We start from the raw sequence: 20,774 nt of genomic DNA on the forward strand, positions 1-20,774 counted from the left end.
CTTGGCCTTTCCCACCATAATAGCCCTCACCTTACCTGTCAGAGAGCCAATGTGAGAGTTCTGCCAGCTGCTAAGTATGTCTATGCCAATTATGTGTTCTAGCACTGGAGGAATAACCACAGGATGCACCACAATTCAGACCTGAGCTAAAACTCCATTAGTTACCTGACCTCCATAACCCCCTACTTTAACTGGAGGACCACAGTGACATTTTGGGTCCCTAAGAATCAATGTCAGCTCAGAGGCAGTGACCATTAGTCCCCGAAATATCTGATCTTTTCCCTTCCTCCAATGCACAGTTACCCTAGTGAAATGCTGGAGGTTTCCTTGGGGAAGAATGGGAGAAAGATTAACAGCATAAATTGTCAGTAGTATAGTGGTGTCCTTCCTCAAGAGGTCTTGGCTCCCCCTTCATTCAAAGGGTTCTGTGTCTGTAAACTGACTCAAGTCTGGAATTTCGCTGAGGGGCCATGATTCTCTGTTTTTATAATTCAAATTCGTCTTTTGTCCCTTCTACGTAGAAGTTTTCTGCTTATATAAATTAAGTAGAAATACAGTAGGCTTCCTATCAATTTCACTTCCAGGAACTCTGTGATTAATTAGCCAATGCTAGAGCTCTACTTGAGTCAGACTATTCTGATTGCTTCTTTGTCTCTGCTATCCATTACGGTACCTATGCTCACCTTGCTTTTGATGGTTGAGTGTCGCCACTTGGTCCCTGCCATCTCAGGATCCAATTATTCCAATTGTATTTAAATTTTGTAGATGAGAACTGTGGTTCCCACTATTAGATCTGACATACAGAGAAGAGCAATTACAGGGCTCTTCAAAGATGTGGGTGCTATCCTCACAAATCTATTTTGCAAGGCATTGGTCAAGTTATATCTTCTGGACCCTCTCAGCTAGGATGATTAGGTCTGAAGTGACTAATCCACTCCAGCATCCCAATCTCCCTAAGCCTTTGGATCCTTTCCTCTATATTAAACCAAGGGAGATCAGGCACAGTAGGCCATCTTTTAATCCATATTTCAGCTAACCAAGCAAATAAACTACTAGAACCTTTTTTACTCCCCAAGCTGCAATATTAAATGCAGAGTCCCTACTTAGTGGGCCCAAATCAATAAATTTAGCCTGATCCACCTCTATGTTTCTTCCACCATTATCCCACACCCTTAATATCCATTCCCATGCCTGTTCTCCAGATTTCTGTTTATATAAATTAGAAAACTCAAGCAGTTATTTTCGAGTGTAGTACACCTACCTCCTCATGGTCACACTCTCAACCTCATCTCTAGGGGCCTGCCGGGACTTTAGTCTAGTTATAGATCTAGAAGCAAACAGGTGTTGGGTGTGGCTCCGGAGAAGAATCAACATTATCTTTCCTGGCAACTGCCTCAGGGGAAGTCATCACTGTTGCTTCAGGCAGCGCAGGGTTTATCTCCTCAGACAAAGGTGGAAAGGCTGATGGCAGCATGGGTTGGGGAGGGGCTGTTGCCACTACTGGGCATGGGGATGCTTTTCCTTCTGGCAAAAAAGTTTCATCAGAGTTTACAAACTCAGTGTCCCCATCTTCATCAGCATCCTGCCACATGTTCCCATTCCAAGTTGCAGGGTCCCATTCTTTTCCAATCAATGCCCTCACTTTAATGGTAGACACCTGGAAAGGCTGCACATGCACTTTTTGTTGTAGGTTAGCCACTCACATGATAAGAGCTTCTGTCTGTTTTTCCACAATTTCAGCTCGTTCTCTACAGGAGATAGGTCTCTCAGGGAAATCTTAGCAGATTTGAGGCTCAGTATCTGCTTCTGAAGTTGGGAGATAGAATCCCTGGGTTCCTCATTTTCTTTCATCACTTTGTCTACTGAACCTAGGAGCAACCAACCAGCTTTATTACATTCCCCACATATGGTCAAAGGTATTATATATATAGTCACTTAACTCCTTGCCTCTCATATTTGGTGAATCAGGAGTGTCAAATGCATTTATTTTGTGTATCTCTATAAGCAGTTCACACCAAGGACTGTCAGTGTTCTCCATACTATTAGAAGTAGAGTCCTTAGCATTTTTGAGTCTAATCATATTAAGCAGCCAACTCCAGAAACCCTAAAACCAGTGAAAGAACTCTATCCTTAATATTCTGTTCCTCTAGAACCACTCCTGGTACCAAAATCTGTATTAGCCAGGGTTCTCTAGAGGGACAGAACTAATAGGAGATATACTGGCAGCTGATTAGTTGGTGCCCACCCAGATTAAGAGTTGGCCTGATTTTCCCAGCCCACTGACTCAAATGTTAATCTCCTTTGGCAACACCCTCACAGACACACCCCAGATTAATACTTTGCCTCCTTCAATTCAATGAAGTTGACACTCAGTATTAACCATCACACATGTCATCATTGGGGTCCCATTTAGGGTCCTCCAATGGTACTGCTGTTTTTCCAATTGTATAAAGCTCTTCCCCTTCCTTGGCACTATATGAGGTACAAAGCTCATCCCCAAATTTCTCTGCCACTTGCAGGGCTGTCTGCTTCTCAGCGGTAGTCAGGATTCGATTCCAAAGTAACATTACATCCTTCCAGGAGAGTTCAAATACTTGGGTTAAATTCTGGAAAGCCTCTATATAACTGTCCGGGTCATCTGAAAACCTGCCAAGATCCCCCTAAATTTGTCTTAAGTCCTGTAGCGTTCAGGAGACCTGTATCTTAATGGGTTATATTCACAAGGCATTTTCTATAGGGGCATGAGCAAGGCTTGGACCTGCCTAAAATGATTTTTAGGATGGGGGCAAAATAGTATAAGAAGTTTTTTCTTCAAAGTCTGAGGGGTCACAGGAGTCCCAGTGATTCAGGATACACTTGAGGGGAGTGCAGGCTGCAGATGGTTTGTTACCCACCTGAAAAGAGAGAGGGGAGAAAAGGCATGCCTTAGTCTCTCCCTTGCTAATCTTGAATTTGAAGCATCCCTCAAATCTCAGTAACTGGTACTGGCACCGTGGATGGGCTCTTGCTCCTTATGCCATGGTTGTGAGTATGACCTTCCCCCATGAAGCAGAAAGGACTCGTTGGCAGGGATAGTCATGCTTACCTGCACTCTGTCCTAGCCTTCTGTTGTTGACTTCCTCTGGTTCCTCAGATCTAGTTTTCTTTTTAGGGCTCCAAACTGAAGCATGAAAAATACACTGGAGTAATGGTAAGGTGAAGCTATGGAAATAGATCCTTCTCAAACAAAGGAAAGAAAAGGAATCCTGAGAACTGGGGACCTGGCCTAATAAGATGTCTCCCAAAAGGAAAAAAATCAGTCCTTCACATAGAAAAGCTCCTTGTATTTTCAGGATTATGTTGATTCCTGACATGGTGGGAAAAGAAACAGCTTAAATGCAGAGGAGGGAAGGTCCCTGGGGGAAGTGGTCTCTTGCACTATGCTAATGGGTTTCTTCAACAGGGGAAAGAAAACTCTCTTAATTTTTACATCCCCCTGTTTCTAAGAATAGACAGAAACAACATGGTTCAGGTTTACACTCCCAATAACTAAGCCAAGTATTCATTCTACCCACTAATATTATCTTTTTGGCTTGCAAAAACACTTGTAACATTGTATATAAAGAAGGGATAGAAGCCACAAGAGTCTTGAAAGAAAGAAAATGTGATAGGAAAGATTGGAAGTTTTGGTGCAACACCTGAACAGGCTGTCGGGAATTGGAGCCAATCCAGGAGTCTTCCAGTAATGTCGAGGTGTGGCCTTGGCCAGATACCTTCAATTGCCCCAGGACCTTATTCTGATCCCACATGACAGCTAGAATTCTGGAAGAGAAGCTGGATTGGAATAAAGTGAACATTCTCAACACCCGAGGGTGAAGGGGGATTGACAAAATCCTCCCCTGCAAGCCTGTTCTCTGAATCTTATAGACCAGCAGCTGCACTATCCACTCTTAACTGGCTGACAGAGGCCCAGTGTTCTATCTGTTTTTGTAAAAAATCTGAGGACAAGAAGCCTCGGAATGAAAGTAAAGAGTCATAGGTCCACTCTTACTCAAACTTTAATTGATCCTGGATGAACCCCCAGAAATGTTGTGGCATTTTTGCTCGCATAGTTTGGTGAGTGGGAAGGAGTGGCACCCAGTGGCTTCTTCACTCCCATAGCTCAGTGAGCAGGAGGGAGCGGGGCCCAGTGGCATTTTCTCTCCCTTAGCTCAGGTAGTGGAAGGGAATGTTACAGCTCTTTTACTCTCGCTGCCCACAGCTTGGTGAGCAGGAGTGTTACAGCTCTTTCATTCAAGCAGTTCAGAGATTTTTACATTCTTGTCCTGTGACCAAAAGGAATAAGGTATGTGGACACTGGAGAGTGAGTAAGGCAGAGTAGAATTTTATTGAGCGACAGAAAGAAAGCTCTCAGAAGCAAGAGGGGACCCAGAAGCTTGTTGCCATCTGTGAAGCTGAGTCGGGTTTTTATGGGCTTAGAATGGGGGAATGAATGCTGATTGGTCCATGGGTGGGCTCGAAAAAGGCATCATTTGATTGGTTAAAAGGCATCATTCAGAAGAAATCAATTGAGAGAGAGTAGATAAGATGGGGATGGCAGTTTTCACTCTGGTCCTAGACTCTATCTGGAACTGGAAGCTCAGTTTTCAGGCTTTAGGCTATCCTTGGCTTGAAGGTCAAGTTTCACCAGGGACCCATCCCTGTCCACCTATGAATTTGTCTGTCTCCTGTATCTATCAATGGGGCACTGCCTGCCTAATAAAGCTGTGAGAAGAGGGCCACCATCCTCCAGACCTCAGAATGGTAGATCCACTGACAGCTTGCACCATGCACCTGAAAAAGCCACAGACACTTAACACCAAGCTATGGAAGCAGCTGGGAGGGGAGTTATACCCTGCAAAGCCAGAGGAATGGAGCTGCCCAAGGCCATGGGAGCCCACCTCATGCATCAGCATGACCTGGATGTGAGACATGGAGACAAAGGAGATGATTTTGGAACTTTAAGGTTTAATGACTGCCCTGTTGGAGAACAGACCTGCATGGGGCCTGTAGCCTCTTTGTTTTCACGATTTCTCCTGTTTGGAATGGGAGCATTTATTCAATGTCTGTACTCCCATTGTACCTAGGAAATAACTAACTTGCTTTTGATTTTACAGGCTCATAGGTGGAAGGGACTTGCCTTGTCTCAGATGAGACTTTGGACTTGGACTCTTGAGTTAATGCTGAAATGAATTAAGACTTTGGGGGACTGTGGGAAGGTATCATTGGTTTTGAAATATAAGAACATGAGATTTGGGAGGGTCCAGGGGCAGAATGATATGGTTAGTTTCTGTGGCCCCACCAAAATCTCATCTTGAATTATAATCCCCATAATTCCCACATTTTGAGGGTAAAAGAGGTGGAGATAATTGACTCATAGGAGTGGTTTCCCCCATGCTGTGCTTGTGATAGTGAGTGGGTCTCACAAGATCTGATGGTTTTAGAAGTGTCTGGCATTTCCCCTTCTTGCACTCACTCTGTCCTGCTGCCCTGTAAAGAAGGTGCCTATTTCTCCTTTTCTGTCTGCCATGATAGTAAGTTTTCTGAGGTCTCCCCTGCGATCTGGAACTGAGTCAATTAAAGCTCTTTTCTTTATAAATTGCCCAGTCTTGGGTATTTCTTCATAGCAGTGTGAGAATGGACTAATACAGGGTTGTATATCAGAAGTCATATAAAGATAGAAGAATATTAAACAGGTACATTTAAATTTTGTCATGAGGTTATGACAAGTTACTCTGACTTCAATAAGCAAACTACCTGAGCTGTTTTGTCATCTTAAGTCTAGCTAGCAAAATAAAATACTGTCTATATCAATGTAGCAGTATATGTGAAAGGGATTTGTAAATTCTGTAATGTCATAAATACGAGTACTATTTTTGTACTAATGGAAAATTTTAAAGTGTGGCTTGTTCTTGTGGCCTGTGAACATGAATGTGATGGTAGCTACTATTACAAAATTACCACCTCTTCTCTACTCTTGAGGATGGTGATTCACTAGCAACAGTTTCTCTTTAGGAACTTTGATATCAGGGAATGCCTTTCATAGTTCCGTATCCCAGGCATTTAGCCTGCTATTTGCACATTAATACATTAATTCATTTTTTTGAATGAATTAATAAAAACTATGTGACTGTTCTGGAAGATTCTGCCATATTCCTACTCTGTGAGTGGTGGGAGGGGGAAGCTAAAATCAAGAAGGCTTCACTTAATTATTCTTATCCATTCATCTTCTGAATACTCTTAAGAATCTTCAATTTAACCAATAGTCTTAAATAATCTTACTAAGGGTTTTTAATACATTTAATGAGTTATAAATCAAGGATAAGGATAGAAAATTGGCAGTCCATAGATGCATTTTGTTTGGTCCTCCCAATGTTGACATTTCGCAGGGTTAAATAATTATAATAAAAATTTACTGTCAGCATTAAAAATTTATTCTAGTTCACCTAAACATGTATTCTTTTCTCTTTTTCTTCTCCAGGCACACTGGCTTCCTTTTTTTTTTTTTTTGTAAAATGCCACATTTACTCTTAAATTCTGGACTTTGAACTGGCTTTTTCCTATGCCAGGAATGTTCTTCTTCTAAATATCATCATGGTCAACTCTATCACTGTCTTAGTCTTTAATCGAATGTCACCTTCTCCATGAGGCCTTGCCAGATTGCTGCATGTATAATTTCATACATCATGCCCCACAAAATTCTCCCCATGTACTTCCAGTCTCTCTTACACTGCTTTTTCTTTCTACTGCATTTTTAATCTAACATTTTATGTGATATACTTGTATATGTTTATTATTTATTTTCTGTCTCCTCAATATATTATAAGCTACATGAGGGTTGAGATCTTTTTGTTTGTGTGTGTGTGTGTTTACTAGTGTATTTCAGGCAATTGGAATAATGCTTGATAAATTAGGACTATCAATAAATATTTGTTGAATGATTCAACAAAAACCCCAAATGTATGGCTCCTTTTGAAAAAAAAAAGCACTATCTGTTAACATTGGGCTTACATTCCTACATCCTCCACCATTTGTTGGAACTGAGAGGCAACAGGTGCTTTAGGCAAGACATGCATGCATTCCTCAGTCCTCTACAGCCATCACCACCACACTTGTCTTTCCAGTGCTGAGCCTTATCTGCATTGGCATTTATCTTCATATTTATTCTTTTTTTTACAATAAAGAGGAAAACTATGTCTAGTACTCATATCTATATCAAAAGGGGGTAACATGGGATAAAGAAAGATCAAGAAAGTTATATGTTTATTGAAACAAGGGGGACAGCATGTTTCCATGTTGAGGTGATCTATGTGTTAAACATGTAGAATGTATCTCTTCATATGTCCACCTAGTTCATTCATTTGAATTATTTTTCTGATGCCTGGCTTTTGAATTTCTGACCTCTGCTCTAAATAGACATAACTGCAACTTTACTTAAAATTCAAAGATAAGAAGTATGGAAGCATGCATTATCAGAAAGAAGATAAAATTATGGAAGCTTACAATATGATCAAGTATCTTGAGTAGCTAATAGTAGAAGTTAGTTATTTTACTGTGGAATTTTATTACATTTTAAGTTGCCAACCCACACAAAGATAATCCTTGTGGACATCTATAGAGAATTAAATTTTCAGTTAGCTAAGATGCTATCACTTTGGGCATAAACTTGCATTTATAGCTGGGCATGTAAAGCAAACAGATGCCAATTGGTTGGGACAGTACTATTAGGCCTATCCCCTTAGCCAATAATGCAAATAAGTTAGCCTTGCTACAGCAAAGTTTTGCCTTGCCTTTGAGGAATGGAAGCAGGTTAAAGCAGAGAAGAGATGTCAATATCATCCATACTTTCTAACCACAAAACTAATCAGAAAATCTTTGACATTTACTCAGAGTAATACCATACCTGAAATAGGTGAATCTATTAATTCTTAATTTAGTAAATCTGTTAGAAACAAGGTCACCATTTTCAAAAGCTGTTACATTAATTGACTTTGGTGTAAAGCATTGTCTAGCACTATTTCAGCACCCAGTATTGACAGAAGTGATCACCTGTGTCATCATATGGCACACACTTTTCCGAACCTCCATATGCTTTTGGCTACCTGTCTTTCTATTTTGTACACTTTCCCTTTGAATATTTTTAGGTTTGCAACACTTTTATGTGATTATCATAGTGTTAAACAAAAGTTATAATTTACTGTCCAGGATTATTTTACATATAACATGTAACTGACCCTTTCAGATGTTTTTATTATTACATAACAAGCTTATCAAAAAGAAAAATTGAATAACTTAGAAATAATATTTATTAAATTGTAATTATTAACCTGTTAGCATTAAAGTCAGGATAAGATAGCTGAGCTGTATTGCAATTTCAATTACAAAAATGCGTGCTTATTCTTCATTTTGGAAGCCCGCCAACTAAAGAATATATTAGGCAGTGAACGCAACATGACAAGCCATTCAATTCAGCAATTTCTAGTTGGTCAGATACATCTTCAGGCAAATTTAACTTTTATAAGGCTTATTCTTGGTCTCTGTTTTGTAGAGATTACAGAATTGTTTATTTTAAATAAAAATTATGTTGAGAGAGGTATAATCTAAAAGTCATTGAAATTTCCACTTCTATCAATTTTAGGTTACATGCTGCTAGGTAAGAGGAATTAATAAAAGTTTAGAAAGTCTTCATTCATTTTCAAAGTAAACTGCTAGTAGAGAAACTGCCTTACTTTCTAAACCTTAATAGAATACGTTTTTATTGATAAATGTCCAATTCATTGACTTTTGTCATCTTTCAATTAATTGCTTACATTTTTTGTTTTTAATAAGGTTTTAAAAGTTGTTATAAACATTTATCACAACTGTGAACTGACTTGACTTGAAACCATTAGCAAAATAAACACCTGTATTTTAGTAGCTACCCATAAGCAATAACTACATACTATGTAAGTGCCCCCTGACCTCCTGAATCCTGCTTCAATTTTGTTTAGCCTCTGTTTAAGCTCCTGGGGATTATGGGGGCAACCAGGATGGCTTCCAAAGAAACAGAGGGATAAGTAACCCAGGTGTGTCCTCTTTGTGCCAGTAATAGGAACTATGCCAGCTGGCTGCCCTCTGGCACTGTGCATAGTGAACAGAATATTTCTTGCATTCCCCAAAGGGAAATTTTAGTAAAAGGAACACAAATGAATTGGATCATTATTCCCATTTCTCAGAAAAGGTCTGTGCAAGAGAAGGGCACAGATTTCATTCTTTGCTTTATGACACAAGTTTATTAAGGTTGCCATTGCAGTGATTTTTGTAAATGAAGGAAGCATCAGAACATCACTGAAATACATACTATAATTGGGAATTACAGATAGTGATAGGATATCCTGACTTGGTAATGAGAAGAGAAAATGAGACTTCCCTAAACTTTTTCTCAGTATGTATGATCTTATCTAAAACTTGAAATTTTGGTGTCTGCACAAAAACCCAACTCAAATATCTCAGTGGATTAAAACAGCAAAATATATCTCTCTTGCACTACATTGTGCAAGGGAGCTTCGCTCATCATAATCACTGAGGACCACAGGCTGGATGGGAGTGCCTGCCCCATACTTTCATATTATCAAATGAAGGGCACAAAGGGGTGGCCAAACACATGCTGGCACTTCAGGCTTGCCCCCATGTTGCTTTTGCTCACATTTGATTCATCAGGTAAATCACATGGCCACACCTAGGTACAAGAGGGCACAGAACTGACATTTGTAAATAACTCTAAAACTACTAAACATCCAGATGCTGAATTTGTCTCAGTTTAAGGAAATGTCAGCAGCAAAAATTAGTGCCATGTGCTGGGTTTTGACAGTAGTCAGATTATAAGCATTTTCTTATTTAGTAGGAAGGAGGAGGTTTATAAAATCAAATGGTATAATGGTTCTTCTAATTTTTTATCTAGAATTTTTATTTTATATATTTATTTTAAAATGTTCATTTTTATTAACTAATAAACTGAGATTTAGGTTTAGGTATAATTATGTTCTCCTTAGGTAATTATAAACCATCAGTGGAACATGCAATTTGAAATATCTGATTACTCCCTGACACAGAGTCTGGTAATAGATGAGAAAAAGGCTTTGTGAATCACGGTTCTGATTAGAGTGTAGAATTATGTGTCTAGGAACCAGATTGTTAATAAGGTGGCAAAGCCCATTTATGCTAGAGGAAAAAGAATACTAAATAGATAAGCCATTAAGTTAATTTGCTTATATTCTTTTAAATATGGTATTTATAGATTATATACATATTTAATTCCATGATTTTCTGTGTTAAAAGTAATATTAATTCCTTATAGAAAAATTTGAATATGCAGAAATGAATGAATACAAAATATTATAAAGTAAAAAGCATATGAAGTTAGTTGCTATTAATATTTGGACACACTTTATTTTAGTTGCACATATATATGTGTAAATATACATATATCATTTATATTAAGTGGACACTTTCCTATGTCCGTATTCTTCATGAATATTATTATTAATAACTAAATAATGTTTCATCATCTGGATGCATGGCATTCTATGGTTCAATCAAATTAAACACCCTTTATTTGAAATTTAGGTGTTTCTAGTCCTTCACTATAATAAATAACGATGCATAGAAAACTTTATATGTAGATCTTAGCAAATTGGTCTGAATATTTTCTCAGAGTACGTTTTTAGAAATGGACTTAATTATGGAAAGTGTCTGGTCATTATTTAATGTAATTGATACATATTGCCAAATTTCTTTCTAGAAAGTTTGCATTATTACCAGCATTGTATGAGAGCACCTGTACAAATTTACATGGTATATATATTGAACCTGTTATATTAATGCTTACAGATAGGCTTTATAAATCTTTTAACTGTTTGCTAAATTTCAAAAGATGTGTTGTTGAGCAGGTGGATTCTCAAACTTTAGCAAGCCTCAGAATCACCTGGAAAGCTCACTGAAAACAGATTGTTGGGCCCCATTCACAGAGACTCTGATTTAGTAAGTTTGGGAAGGGGTTTGAGAATTTGCTTTGCAAGTAAGTCCCCAGATAATGTTGATGCCCTTGTCAGAGGATTGCTTTTGGGAGAACTGTTGAAATTGACTAACGGGAGTTTGTTTTAAAGTAATAGTCGTTATTCTTCAACATAGTAAAAATATGCACTTACTTAACTTTAGAAGCTAAATATTTTCTAAGCATATCAATTTTTGTGGGTTAGCCTTTAATTGTATTCTAAAAGTGTTTCTTAAAATAATTCCTTCTATGCAAAATACTGTGCATACTAAGAAAACATAAATCTAACCATTTCCTATGTTTTTAAATCAAGCAGATCTTTTATCTCTGTTCGTTAGTTTATGACACAAATAAGAAGTTTAGTCAAGAAATATAATGTTAAAATAATGACGCTGTGAAGTTTCTAAGTGAATGTTTATGGTTGTACATCTTTTTTTTCATTTTATGGCTTCAGCCTTATCTTATATGAGTCAAAGTTTAAAAAGTTTCAGGGATAAATTTAAAATACAATAAAACTATTTTGTTTTATATAAACATCTAGAATAGAAACTTTAAAGACTAATTAGATACTTGAGGAGTACTAAATTAAAAATATTTAAGTACATTTGGGAAACATCATTTTGCAAATATCATCCTTCTCCCTACAGTCTAAAGCCCAAGAAATGAAAACAAACATAAAGGTCAAGTAATTGAATAGATATATGAGTAAGAAAGACTTTTCCTGACCCATTCGTATTTTCATACTTAGATTGTGAATGTCAATTAGCTCAATCAAGCCTTGCTGATAATGTCAGCTGTCAGTCACTCCTAGGTAGTGATGTGTGAAGTTTGTCAGCGGGTAATGGGCCATTTGAGTGATGAATGAAATAATGAGGGCACAGAAGCCTAAGCAAAACGTCTCCATTTTTGGTAAATTCCTCTCCACATGGGAAATTAAGACAAGGAAAGAAAAGCCATATAAAATCTCTTTTAATACGGTGTTTATTTTAAAAATATATATCTTAAAATATCTTTTAACTTTTTATTTTTAAAAATTAATTTAAATGGTCAGTGATTAATTATCATTTCCCAATAGTATTGATCAGTGTAAGCAACACCAGGTACTGCAAGAGATAAGCTTGCTCCCAGATTCACGTTGATATTTGGACTTGAATTGAATATTTAAATCGAACTTCTTCAGAAGTTTATCAGCAGACTTTCTGAGTCCATGGACTATCTATACTAATAAGACCTTGCTTTATATCTCTGAATAAAGTGTAGTTTCTTTCTATAGGCTTAACACATTTCTTGTTAGTGTTCTAGTAGGTATTTTTATCTGATTGCTGTTAGAGTTAGAGTTAGTGGAATATTTTTCTTTTCTTTTCTTTTCTTTTCTTTTTTGAGACAGTGTCTCATTCTGTCCATTCAGGCTGGAGTGCAGTGGCACAATCCTGGCTCACTGCAACCTTCGCCTCCTGGGCTCAAGCGATCCTCCTGCCTCAGCCCCCCAAGTAGCTGGGAGTACAGGTGGGAGCCACCATGCCTGGCTAATTTTTGTATTTTTTGTAGAGATGGGTTTCACTACATTGCCCAGGCTGGTCTCGAACTCCTGAGCTCAAGCGATCCACCTGCTTTGGCCTACCAAAATGTTAGGATTACAGGCATGAGCCACTGCACCCAGACAATATTTTTCTTTTATATCTTCTGTTAATTCATTGCATACTAGCGAAACTTACTAATTTTATAATTTGTCAGATGTAATCAGCCATAGTAATATGGTCCCTTTAGTTTCTTTTTCCTTTTGGCTTATCTATCTAATCATCTATCAGTGTAATCATAATATCTGTCATTAATGATCATTTTATCTCCTCTTTTCCAATAGTTTTATTGCTTGTTTATTTGCTTATTATCTTTTGCATATTTCTACTCTAGCTTTTTCCAGTGATGCATTTTTTTTTTTTCATTTATGCTGTGTCCTTCACAGGACTGTGAATCCTTGGAGTGGAAGCAATGTATTCTACTTATATTTGTGACCTAGTAATTAACATAGTGCCTGAAATAGAGTAGATACTCAAATGTTGACAGAATGCCTGATTGAATAATTTTTCACTTCCACTTAAAAATTGTTTGGGGCAATTCCTGTGAATGTTAGTTCAATGAACAGCAAATAACAAGATAGGGAAGCAGACCTCTGTTGAGTGGCACAGATCTAGGGTCTGGGGGAAACCTGGGTACCCAAGGGACTCATGGGGAAAGAGGCCTAATAGATAGCTTGGCTTCCCGTGGGATGCCTAACTGATGTATTACTCAAGTTAAGAAAGAGGTACCCATTGGGTCTTTGAAATTGAAAATATTTTATTATTTTTAATTTTTTTCAGGGTACATGTGAAAACTCATATAATTTGTAAAGTTCACATCAGTATAATTGAGGTACCCATCACCTTAAATGTTTGTCTTTATGTTATAAATGTTTGAATTAGTCTCTTCTAGCTATTTTGAAATGTACAATAGATTATTGTAAACTAGAGTCACCCTACTGATCTACAGAACACTAGGTCTTATTTCTTCTATGAAACTATGTATTTGTACCCATTATTCAACCTCTCCATCCTTCCTTCTCCACTGATCTTTTCAGCCTTCAGTAACCACCAATCGATTCTCTGTCTTCTTAGATCCACTTTTTTAGCTTCCACATATGAGTGAGAACATGCAGTATTTTTATTTCTGTGCTTGGCGTATTTCACTTAATATAATGAAGAGATGGCTGCATTCTCATGTTTATTGCAGCACTATTCATAATAGCTGAAATATGGAATCAACCTAAGTGCTCATGAATGGGTGAGTGAAAAAAGAAAATGTGGTATATATACAATGGAATATTATTCGGCCATAAAAAAGAATGAAATCCTGTCATTTGCAGCAACATGGATGGAACTGAAAGTTATTATGTTAAGTGAAACAGGCCAAGCACAGGTCTTCCATTTTTTAAAATGTAAGACTATATTTAATTCCAACTGGCCCATAAAGCAATAACTTCTTTTATTATTGGTACTGAGACATATATAGATAGCCAGCCGTTAACTGGTTATGAAACTGGGATTCAGTAAGATTATGTCAAAATCAAGTCTGCTTCAATCAATATCCCAGGAGAATATTAAACTTATAATTTGATTAATATAGAATTATTTCATAATAAATAAGTGGAGTATGAAACAATTCATGATGAATTTGCTATCCAGCTGAAATTAACATGCCACTAGTTGCAGAAATAATGAAAATAGCAATATAAATAGATAATGTTTATTAAGAATTTAATGAACATGTTAGGTGACTAACGTGATGAATGCTTTGCAGAGATTATCTCAATCTTCATGCAGCGTTTAAGACAGGTATGATTGGGGTTGCATTTTACAGAGAGAAATATATATATATATATTGAAAGCTTGTTAAATAGCTTGCCTAAGTTCACACTTATATGTGGTGGAGCTGAGTTGCTAAGGAAAGCCATTATTTTAACCCTGACTTTTATTTCACATAGAAAGCTTTAAAATAAACATGAGTGCCAGAGCCTTACTCTCAAATTATTATTTAATTTATTTGGGGTGTGACTCAGTGATACTGGTATTTTTTTAAAAAGCTGCCTAGTGAGTTCAATGTGCGCTTTAAGACCAGTGAACTATTAAAGCACACAGCTGAGAGCTTAGCTTTGCCTTCCAATTGTATCTTGTCAATACAAAAAAAGGTTATGTTTTTTTTGCTTGGAAGAATAATTTTAAGATTTATTTTACCTCTTCTATCCTGCACACATTGTCCTTATTTATGTATCTCACATTTACCTCACTGATCCTGCCTACCCATGTATTGGCCATTGTCTCCTGAAATATTTCAGCACATAGGCTGGGTGATATAAGAAATCTAATGTTTACCTCTGCAAGTGAATCTATGCTTAGATTGGATTGTTTTTACTAGGGTTTTGCCGCTCTCGATGTAAATCTTTTTTTAAATAGTTGTTCAGTTATCATTATATTTTACTATTTTATTAGCTCTACTAAGTAGGCAGCAGGACCTAGTTGATTAGGTCTTATTAAATACCTCTTTCTATGATTATTGGTTTAACAATGCTTATAAAAATTGCTGTGTTTATGGTTTCAGATATTTTCATGAAGTTCAAACAACTATATAAGACTGGATTTGGATCCATCTTGCTATATTTTCTAACATAGTAATTTACCCTTCCCCTATTTCCAACCCAAGCATCATCATTAAAATAAAATACCAGCAAAACAGTAGAAAAATAGGCAATCAGCATAAATATGCAATTCAGAAAAAATGAAGTAAAGCAAATAAATAACAAATATAAAAATGTTTAACTTAATTATATATGAATTGGCAATAATTTTTTCCATAGGCTTTTTATTTTACAGATATAATATAGTATATATGTTCATTATTTATATTGACCTAGGTGTTACTTCTTTTAGAATGTAAGCTCCATAAGGGAGAGAATTTTGTCTATTTTGTTTAGTGATATATTAAAATAACTGAAACTGGTGCCTGTCATAAAATCGACACTCAATAATAAATATTATTCAAAGGAAATAACTATTGAAAGAATGGATTTTTTAAAGTGCATGTGTGTATGCACGTGTGTGTATACGCCATTAACAAAGATATGGTGAATTGCACACAGTACTACGTGACTGGCAGCAGTATAATTGGTACAGCTTTTCTAAAAAGCAGTCTGTGAAAAGGTATCATGTTTTTCTCAAATATTTATTCTATTTGAATTATTTACACTTCTAGTACTATGCTTTAAGGAAATACTTAGTGAAGTGCAGATTTATAGACCAAAAACTCTGTTCATAACATTGATAACCATAAGAGAGAGAAAAATCACTGAATAAGTAAAATGTGGCATTCATCATTCCTTCAAAACAGACTAAATGATGTGAAAATGCAGCAATGATAAATGAAAAACGAGAGAAGACAATAGAGCGTGGTTCCAATTTTGTAAAAATTGAGAGAGAAAGATGGAAAAAAATTAAGTAATTAAACCACAGTGTTAATAGTAATTATAACTGGGTGGTGAGACTAAGCGAGCTTTTAAGTTTTTGTAGAATTATGAAATGCAGAAAATTTCTATACGAATATGTACTACTTTGTTAATTAGAAATATATTATTTCACGCCAGAGGCGGTGCTCACGTCTGTAATCCCACCACTTTGGGAGGCCAAGGCGGGCGGATCACCTGAGGTAGGGAGTTTGAGACCAGCCTGGCCAATATGGTGAAAACCGTCTACTAAAAATACAAAAAATTACCCGGGCGTGGTGGCACGCTCCTGTAGTCCCAGCTACGCAAGAGGCTGAGGCACGGGAATAGCCTGAATCCGGAAGGCGGAGGTTGCAGTGAGCCAAGATCCCGCCACTGCAATCCATCCTGGGCAACAAAGCGAGACTCCGTCTCAAAAACGAAAAAAAAAAAAAAAAAAGATTTTTCATGCCTAAAATAATGTTTGAGATAAATAATTTTTGAATAAGTAAATGGGTGCAAAAATTCATGATATGAGCCTTCTCTCAGAGCAATTTTAAAGAATTAGCTGTAAGGGTATTCATAACTTCTTTTTTTGAGTACAGTTAAGCAATTACTCTATCCTTCATTATGTGTTGAGTGCTTATTTGTAGCATGTCTTTTTTCCACTGAGGAAGGACTACTTTCTCATGGACTGAAAATGCTCTTTGATCTGTAGCTATGGTTTGCTTGGTGGAGAGGGCGGTGACCAAGAAATGACAGATGTGGATTCTAATATATGTGATTTGACAGGATTAATAGAAATGGTTTACTTTCAGTAAGTGTTTTTAAATTAGTCCTGTGTCCTTAGATTTAAAAAGAAAATCATAATCAATCAATTAGCAAATGTTAACTTTGTTACCCAATGAAAGTGTTTTTAGTCGGCCATTTATAGGGGACAAAAGGGGCATAAGAATTGCAGACTTTCGACTGCTGACATTACTGTTGGGCCTGGAAAGCTTATTTAAAAAAAGACAATTAACCAATAATATATGACAATGCTATATTGTGCTTCATTGGAATTCAAATAGGGAGTATTTTCAAGTAATTTTTAACATGTAACATGAGGCTTAGAATTGAAATTGGTTATATAAATTGATATTTGCCTTATTTAAAATTTTATCTTTTTAAATATTTTCTCAAAACTAAAATTGGAAATGAAGGACTTCATGTAAATTCTGGGCAAATATAATTATAATGTTTATGTTGTAATTTAATATTAAATCAGAGTATCAACCTGTGCAGTGATTTTGATATTTAACGCAGAGCTCTTGTTTAATTTTTTTCTCTAGGATTCAGAATTTCCCATAGATATGCAACCAAATCCCAACCTGAATGTTTCTAAAGAAAGTCTTTCTCCAGCAAAATTTGACTACAAGCTGAAAAACATTTTTAGACTCCATGAACTTCCAGTGAGCTGGTAGGATTTTTGATGTTTTATTAATACTTTTGAGATTTTATTTTCATGTCAAAATTTTAATGCTCCTACAGCCATTCATGGTTGAAATGGTTTGCTTTTAGCCTTTCAAAATTGCTACTCATAGCAGTGAAAGAATCTGCTTATAGTAGCTGTAAGAATCTTAAAAGTAATTGGTTTAAGCACTTGGTGGCAGTACAGACTAAGTGCACTATTGTGTATTTTATTATAGAGGTTGGAGTAAAAATGCACAAATCATTTTTAGAGAAGTTTCTAGGATTACTTTAAAGATAGGATCTCAGAAACTATACATTTCATTTGTTTATTTTACTCACCAATTTTACCAATGTACTTTTTCCCCGTTAATAAGTTCTTTTTACTTGTTTGTTATGAGGACTGTAATTTTGTGAACTATAATTACATAGGTTTAAAGATGAGACTTAGTATTACTCAACATTTATTGAAATAAATTGTTTTATGAATCTGCGTATTTATATTCATACACATTTATTTTAAATCTTATAAAATGGAGAGTATTTTTATTCAAAATTAAAAAAAATCTGTAGAAAATATGCATATATAAACCTTATAATTCCATGGTACATTTACATTTCATTAAGTGGCCAGCTTTTGTTGATAATCATGGATACATCATTTTAATTATGGTTTAGTTTATATAAGTAACATTATTTTCTTGCATTTGGTCATAGAGTCCCAAATTTATGTAATTGTTCTTCAAGAAATCTAAGACTTATATAAAAATATATGGCATTTGTTTCATAATTGCTCCTATTATACTTAAGGAGGACTAATGACTCAGAAGAGACATTAACCACTCTTTAACACATATATTTTACCTATAGTGAGTATTTTTTTTTCATTTGCAAAGCTTCCTCTGCTCTTGATGACCATATGGCATGTGCAATCTACTTCCTAAACCCCATTTGTTTGATTATTTCCTCATAGCAAGAATATTGTCTATGGTATATGTCGTGAGAACATAGCACATATGAATACTTCTGTCATAACCAAAAGCAATAGGTGAATGAATTGAAAAGGTCTGTTAGTAAAGGGAACCATAAAAATGATACATTTATACCTTAGTGTTCTATTTCAATGTAAAACAAGTGCCTGTACATTCATATGCTAGTCTTTTGATGTAAGGTCATGACTTTTTCTTATATGTCTATTGTTTGGAATTTACACAATATTTCTTACCTAAGCCATGCCAATAATGCATCTTCTACAATTTTAATTTGTCATTTCTTTTATCTAAAATAAGAACTTCAGACAACTTCAGATGATCTCCCCACCTTTTTGTAACATTAATTTAATTTTCATTGACAGTAATTCTGTTTATCCTTCTCATATTTCATCACCATAACTAATGTTTATACTACAATAACAAACACAACTGGCTTATAAACAGGTTTAGGACCAAACTCTTGGGACTCTTTACAATCATGAACCTTGGCTGATGGGAGTGGCCAATGCTGGTCTACTTGTGTGATTGGAGAGCTCTGAGCAGTTGGGGTTCAGTGAGTGCAGCTTGTGTGTTTTGTGGAGATAATGGAACGTGTTAGTCAATACAGCAATTAAGTGGAGGTTAAGGGAAAAGCTTCTATTAAATGAAAATGTGGAGAAGAAACAGAGGGAAACATTTAGCTCTCAGTCAAAGGCAAAATATGGATTTCAGCTTAATTTATTTCCAGCCTTTGGAAAGACAGCTGTCCTGATTACTACTACTGCAACTCAAGGAATAATGGTTTTGTAACAATCTTCACTAGTTAGCCTATTAGGAGGGAAGGCTGTCACATTATTAGTTTATTAGTAGAAAAATAAATCGGTAAAGGAAAAATAATCACTAGTCTCTTAGAGTAACATACCTCAGTGGAAGATTAAGTTGTGACTTTGGGACAACTTACTTACATGGGACACTTTTTGCCTGTCTACTTCATTTCCAATTGGTCTCATTTTCTGCTTCCTTATACTACTATTTCTTATTTTGCTGTGTGTGTTTGTCACTCTCCCAAACACATGGCAAAAGTAGTAGTTTATTCTGCTACTTCTTTCTCTGTACTCTCATTCTATACTACCAATCCTTAACTAGACATAATATAAAACTCAATTTAAAATTGTTAGTGTTTCTCAAATAGTTTCATAATCTGTGTTCTTAATTTTAAAACCAGTGGCCGGGTGTGGTGGCTCACGCCTGTAATCCCAGCACTTTGGGAGGCTGAGGTGGGCAGATCACTAGGTCAGATTGAGACCATCCTGGCTAACACAGTGAAACCCTGTCTCTACTAAAAATACAAAAAATTAGCTGGGCGTGGTGGTGGGCACCTGTAGTCCCAGCTACTCGGGAGGCTGAGGCAGGAGAATGGCGTGAACCCGGGAGGCGGAGCTTGCAGTGAGCCAAGATCGTGCCACTGCCCTCCAGCCTAGGCGAGACTCTGTCTCAAAAAACAAAAAAAAAAAAAACAAAAGAAAACAGATACCACCCCCTCTACAGACATACACATACAGAATCTTAGTAAGTCTACAATACAGTGTTTATTGACCCAATTATATACTTTTTTAAGGAAAAAAGAAAGTTTTTTTTTTTTTTTTGTGCTTGGGGACTATGTATTTTTAAAATTTATTTTTGTTTTTCATTTGCCATCAGTGGAAGGAAAGTTCTTCAGCTATGGTGTGTAGGTTTCTTAACTTCAAAAATATAGCAGTAAAAGTAATGACAATGATAATGGAAATAATATCAATAACAATGCTTTGCTAAGCCTCTGTAAGTGCCAGGATTCAGCTGCTGTATACACACACTATGTCTGACCTTTGTATTTCTATAAGGCAGTTATTATTTTTCTCTCTCTCTCTCCTTTCTCCTTCTCTGTCACATACATATACGAGACTCAGACACCTTGCGAATCACAAAGAAAGAATTTGTGTCAGATCTGGTTAACCCAAAGGCAAACTACAAAATAGTGAATAAGCCACGCATTATTTTAAATAAACAAAATGAAAAAAAAATCTCTGCTTTTATAGTTGGGCATACAATTTTGCCAGTAATACACAACTATATGACCTATGATTTGGGCAAAATGCATGACAAGCACGACCTAGGATAATTGCTATAAACTTAAATATTAAAATAAGTAGTTAGATTGTGTTTAAGTGCAGAATAATTACGTTTTTTTCCCCTCTGGAAAAACAGATTTATCAAAATGTGTTTTTATAATGTTTTTCTAACAAGGTCATAATAAAAT

General features: G+C 36.2%; 1 protein-coding gene across 3 annotated transcripts in view; it reads left to right on the forward strand.

The window, feature by feature from the left end:
• The window catches only part of SPAG16 (sperm associated antigen 16), a 1,126,826-nt gene that overhangs the window by 192,073 nt on the left and 913,979 nt on the right, over positions 1 to 20,774 (forward strand). For all 3 annotated transcript variants that reach the window (XM_003812510.4, XM_055109075.2, XM_055109074.2), the window contains one exon: positions 17,390 to 17,517. In XM_003812510.4, coding sequence (XP_003812558.1) covers positions 17,390 to 17,517 — 128 coding nt within the window. The remainder of the gene's footprint in view (positions 1 to 17,389; positions 17,518 to 20,774) is intronic.

Source organism: Pan paniscus, chromosome 13 (genome assembly GCF_029289425.2).
Source record: "Pan paniscus chromosome 13, NHGRI_mPanPan1-v2.0_pri, whole genome shotgun sequence".
Taxonomy (NCBI): domain Eukaryota; kingdom Metazoa; phylum Chordata; class Mammalia; order Primates; family Hominidae; genus Pan; species Pan paniscus.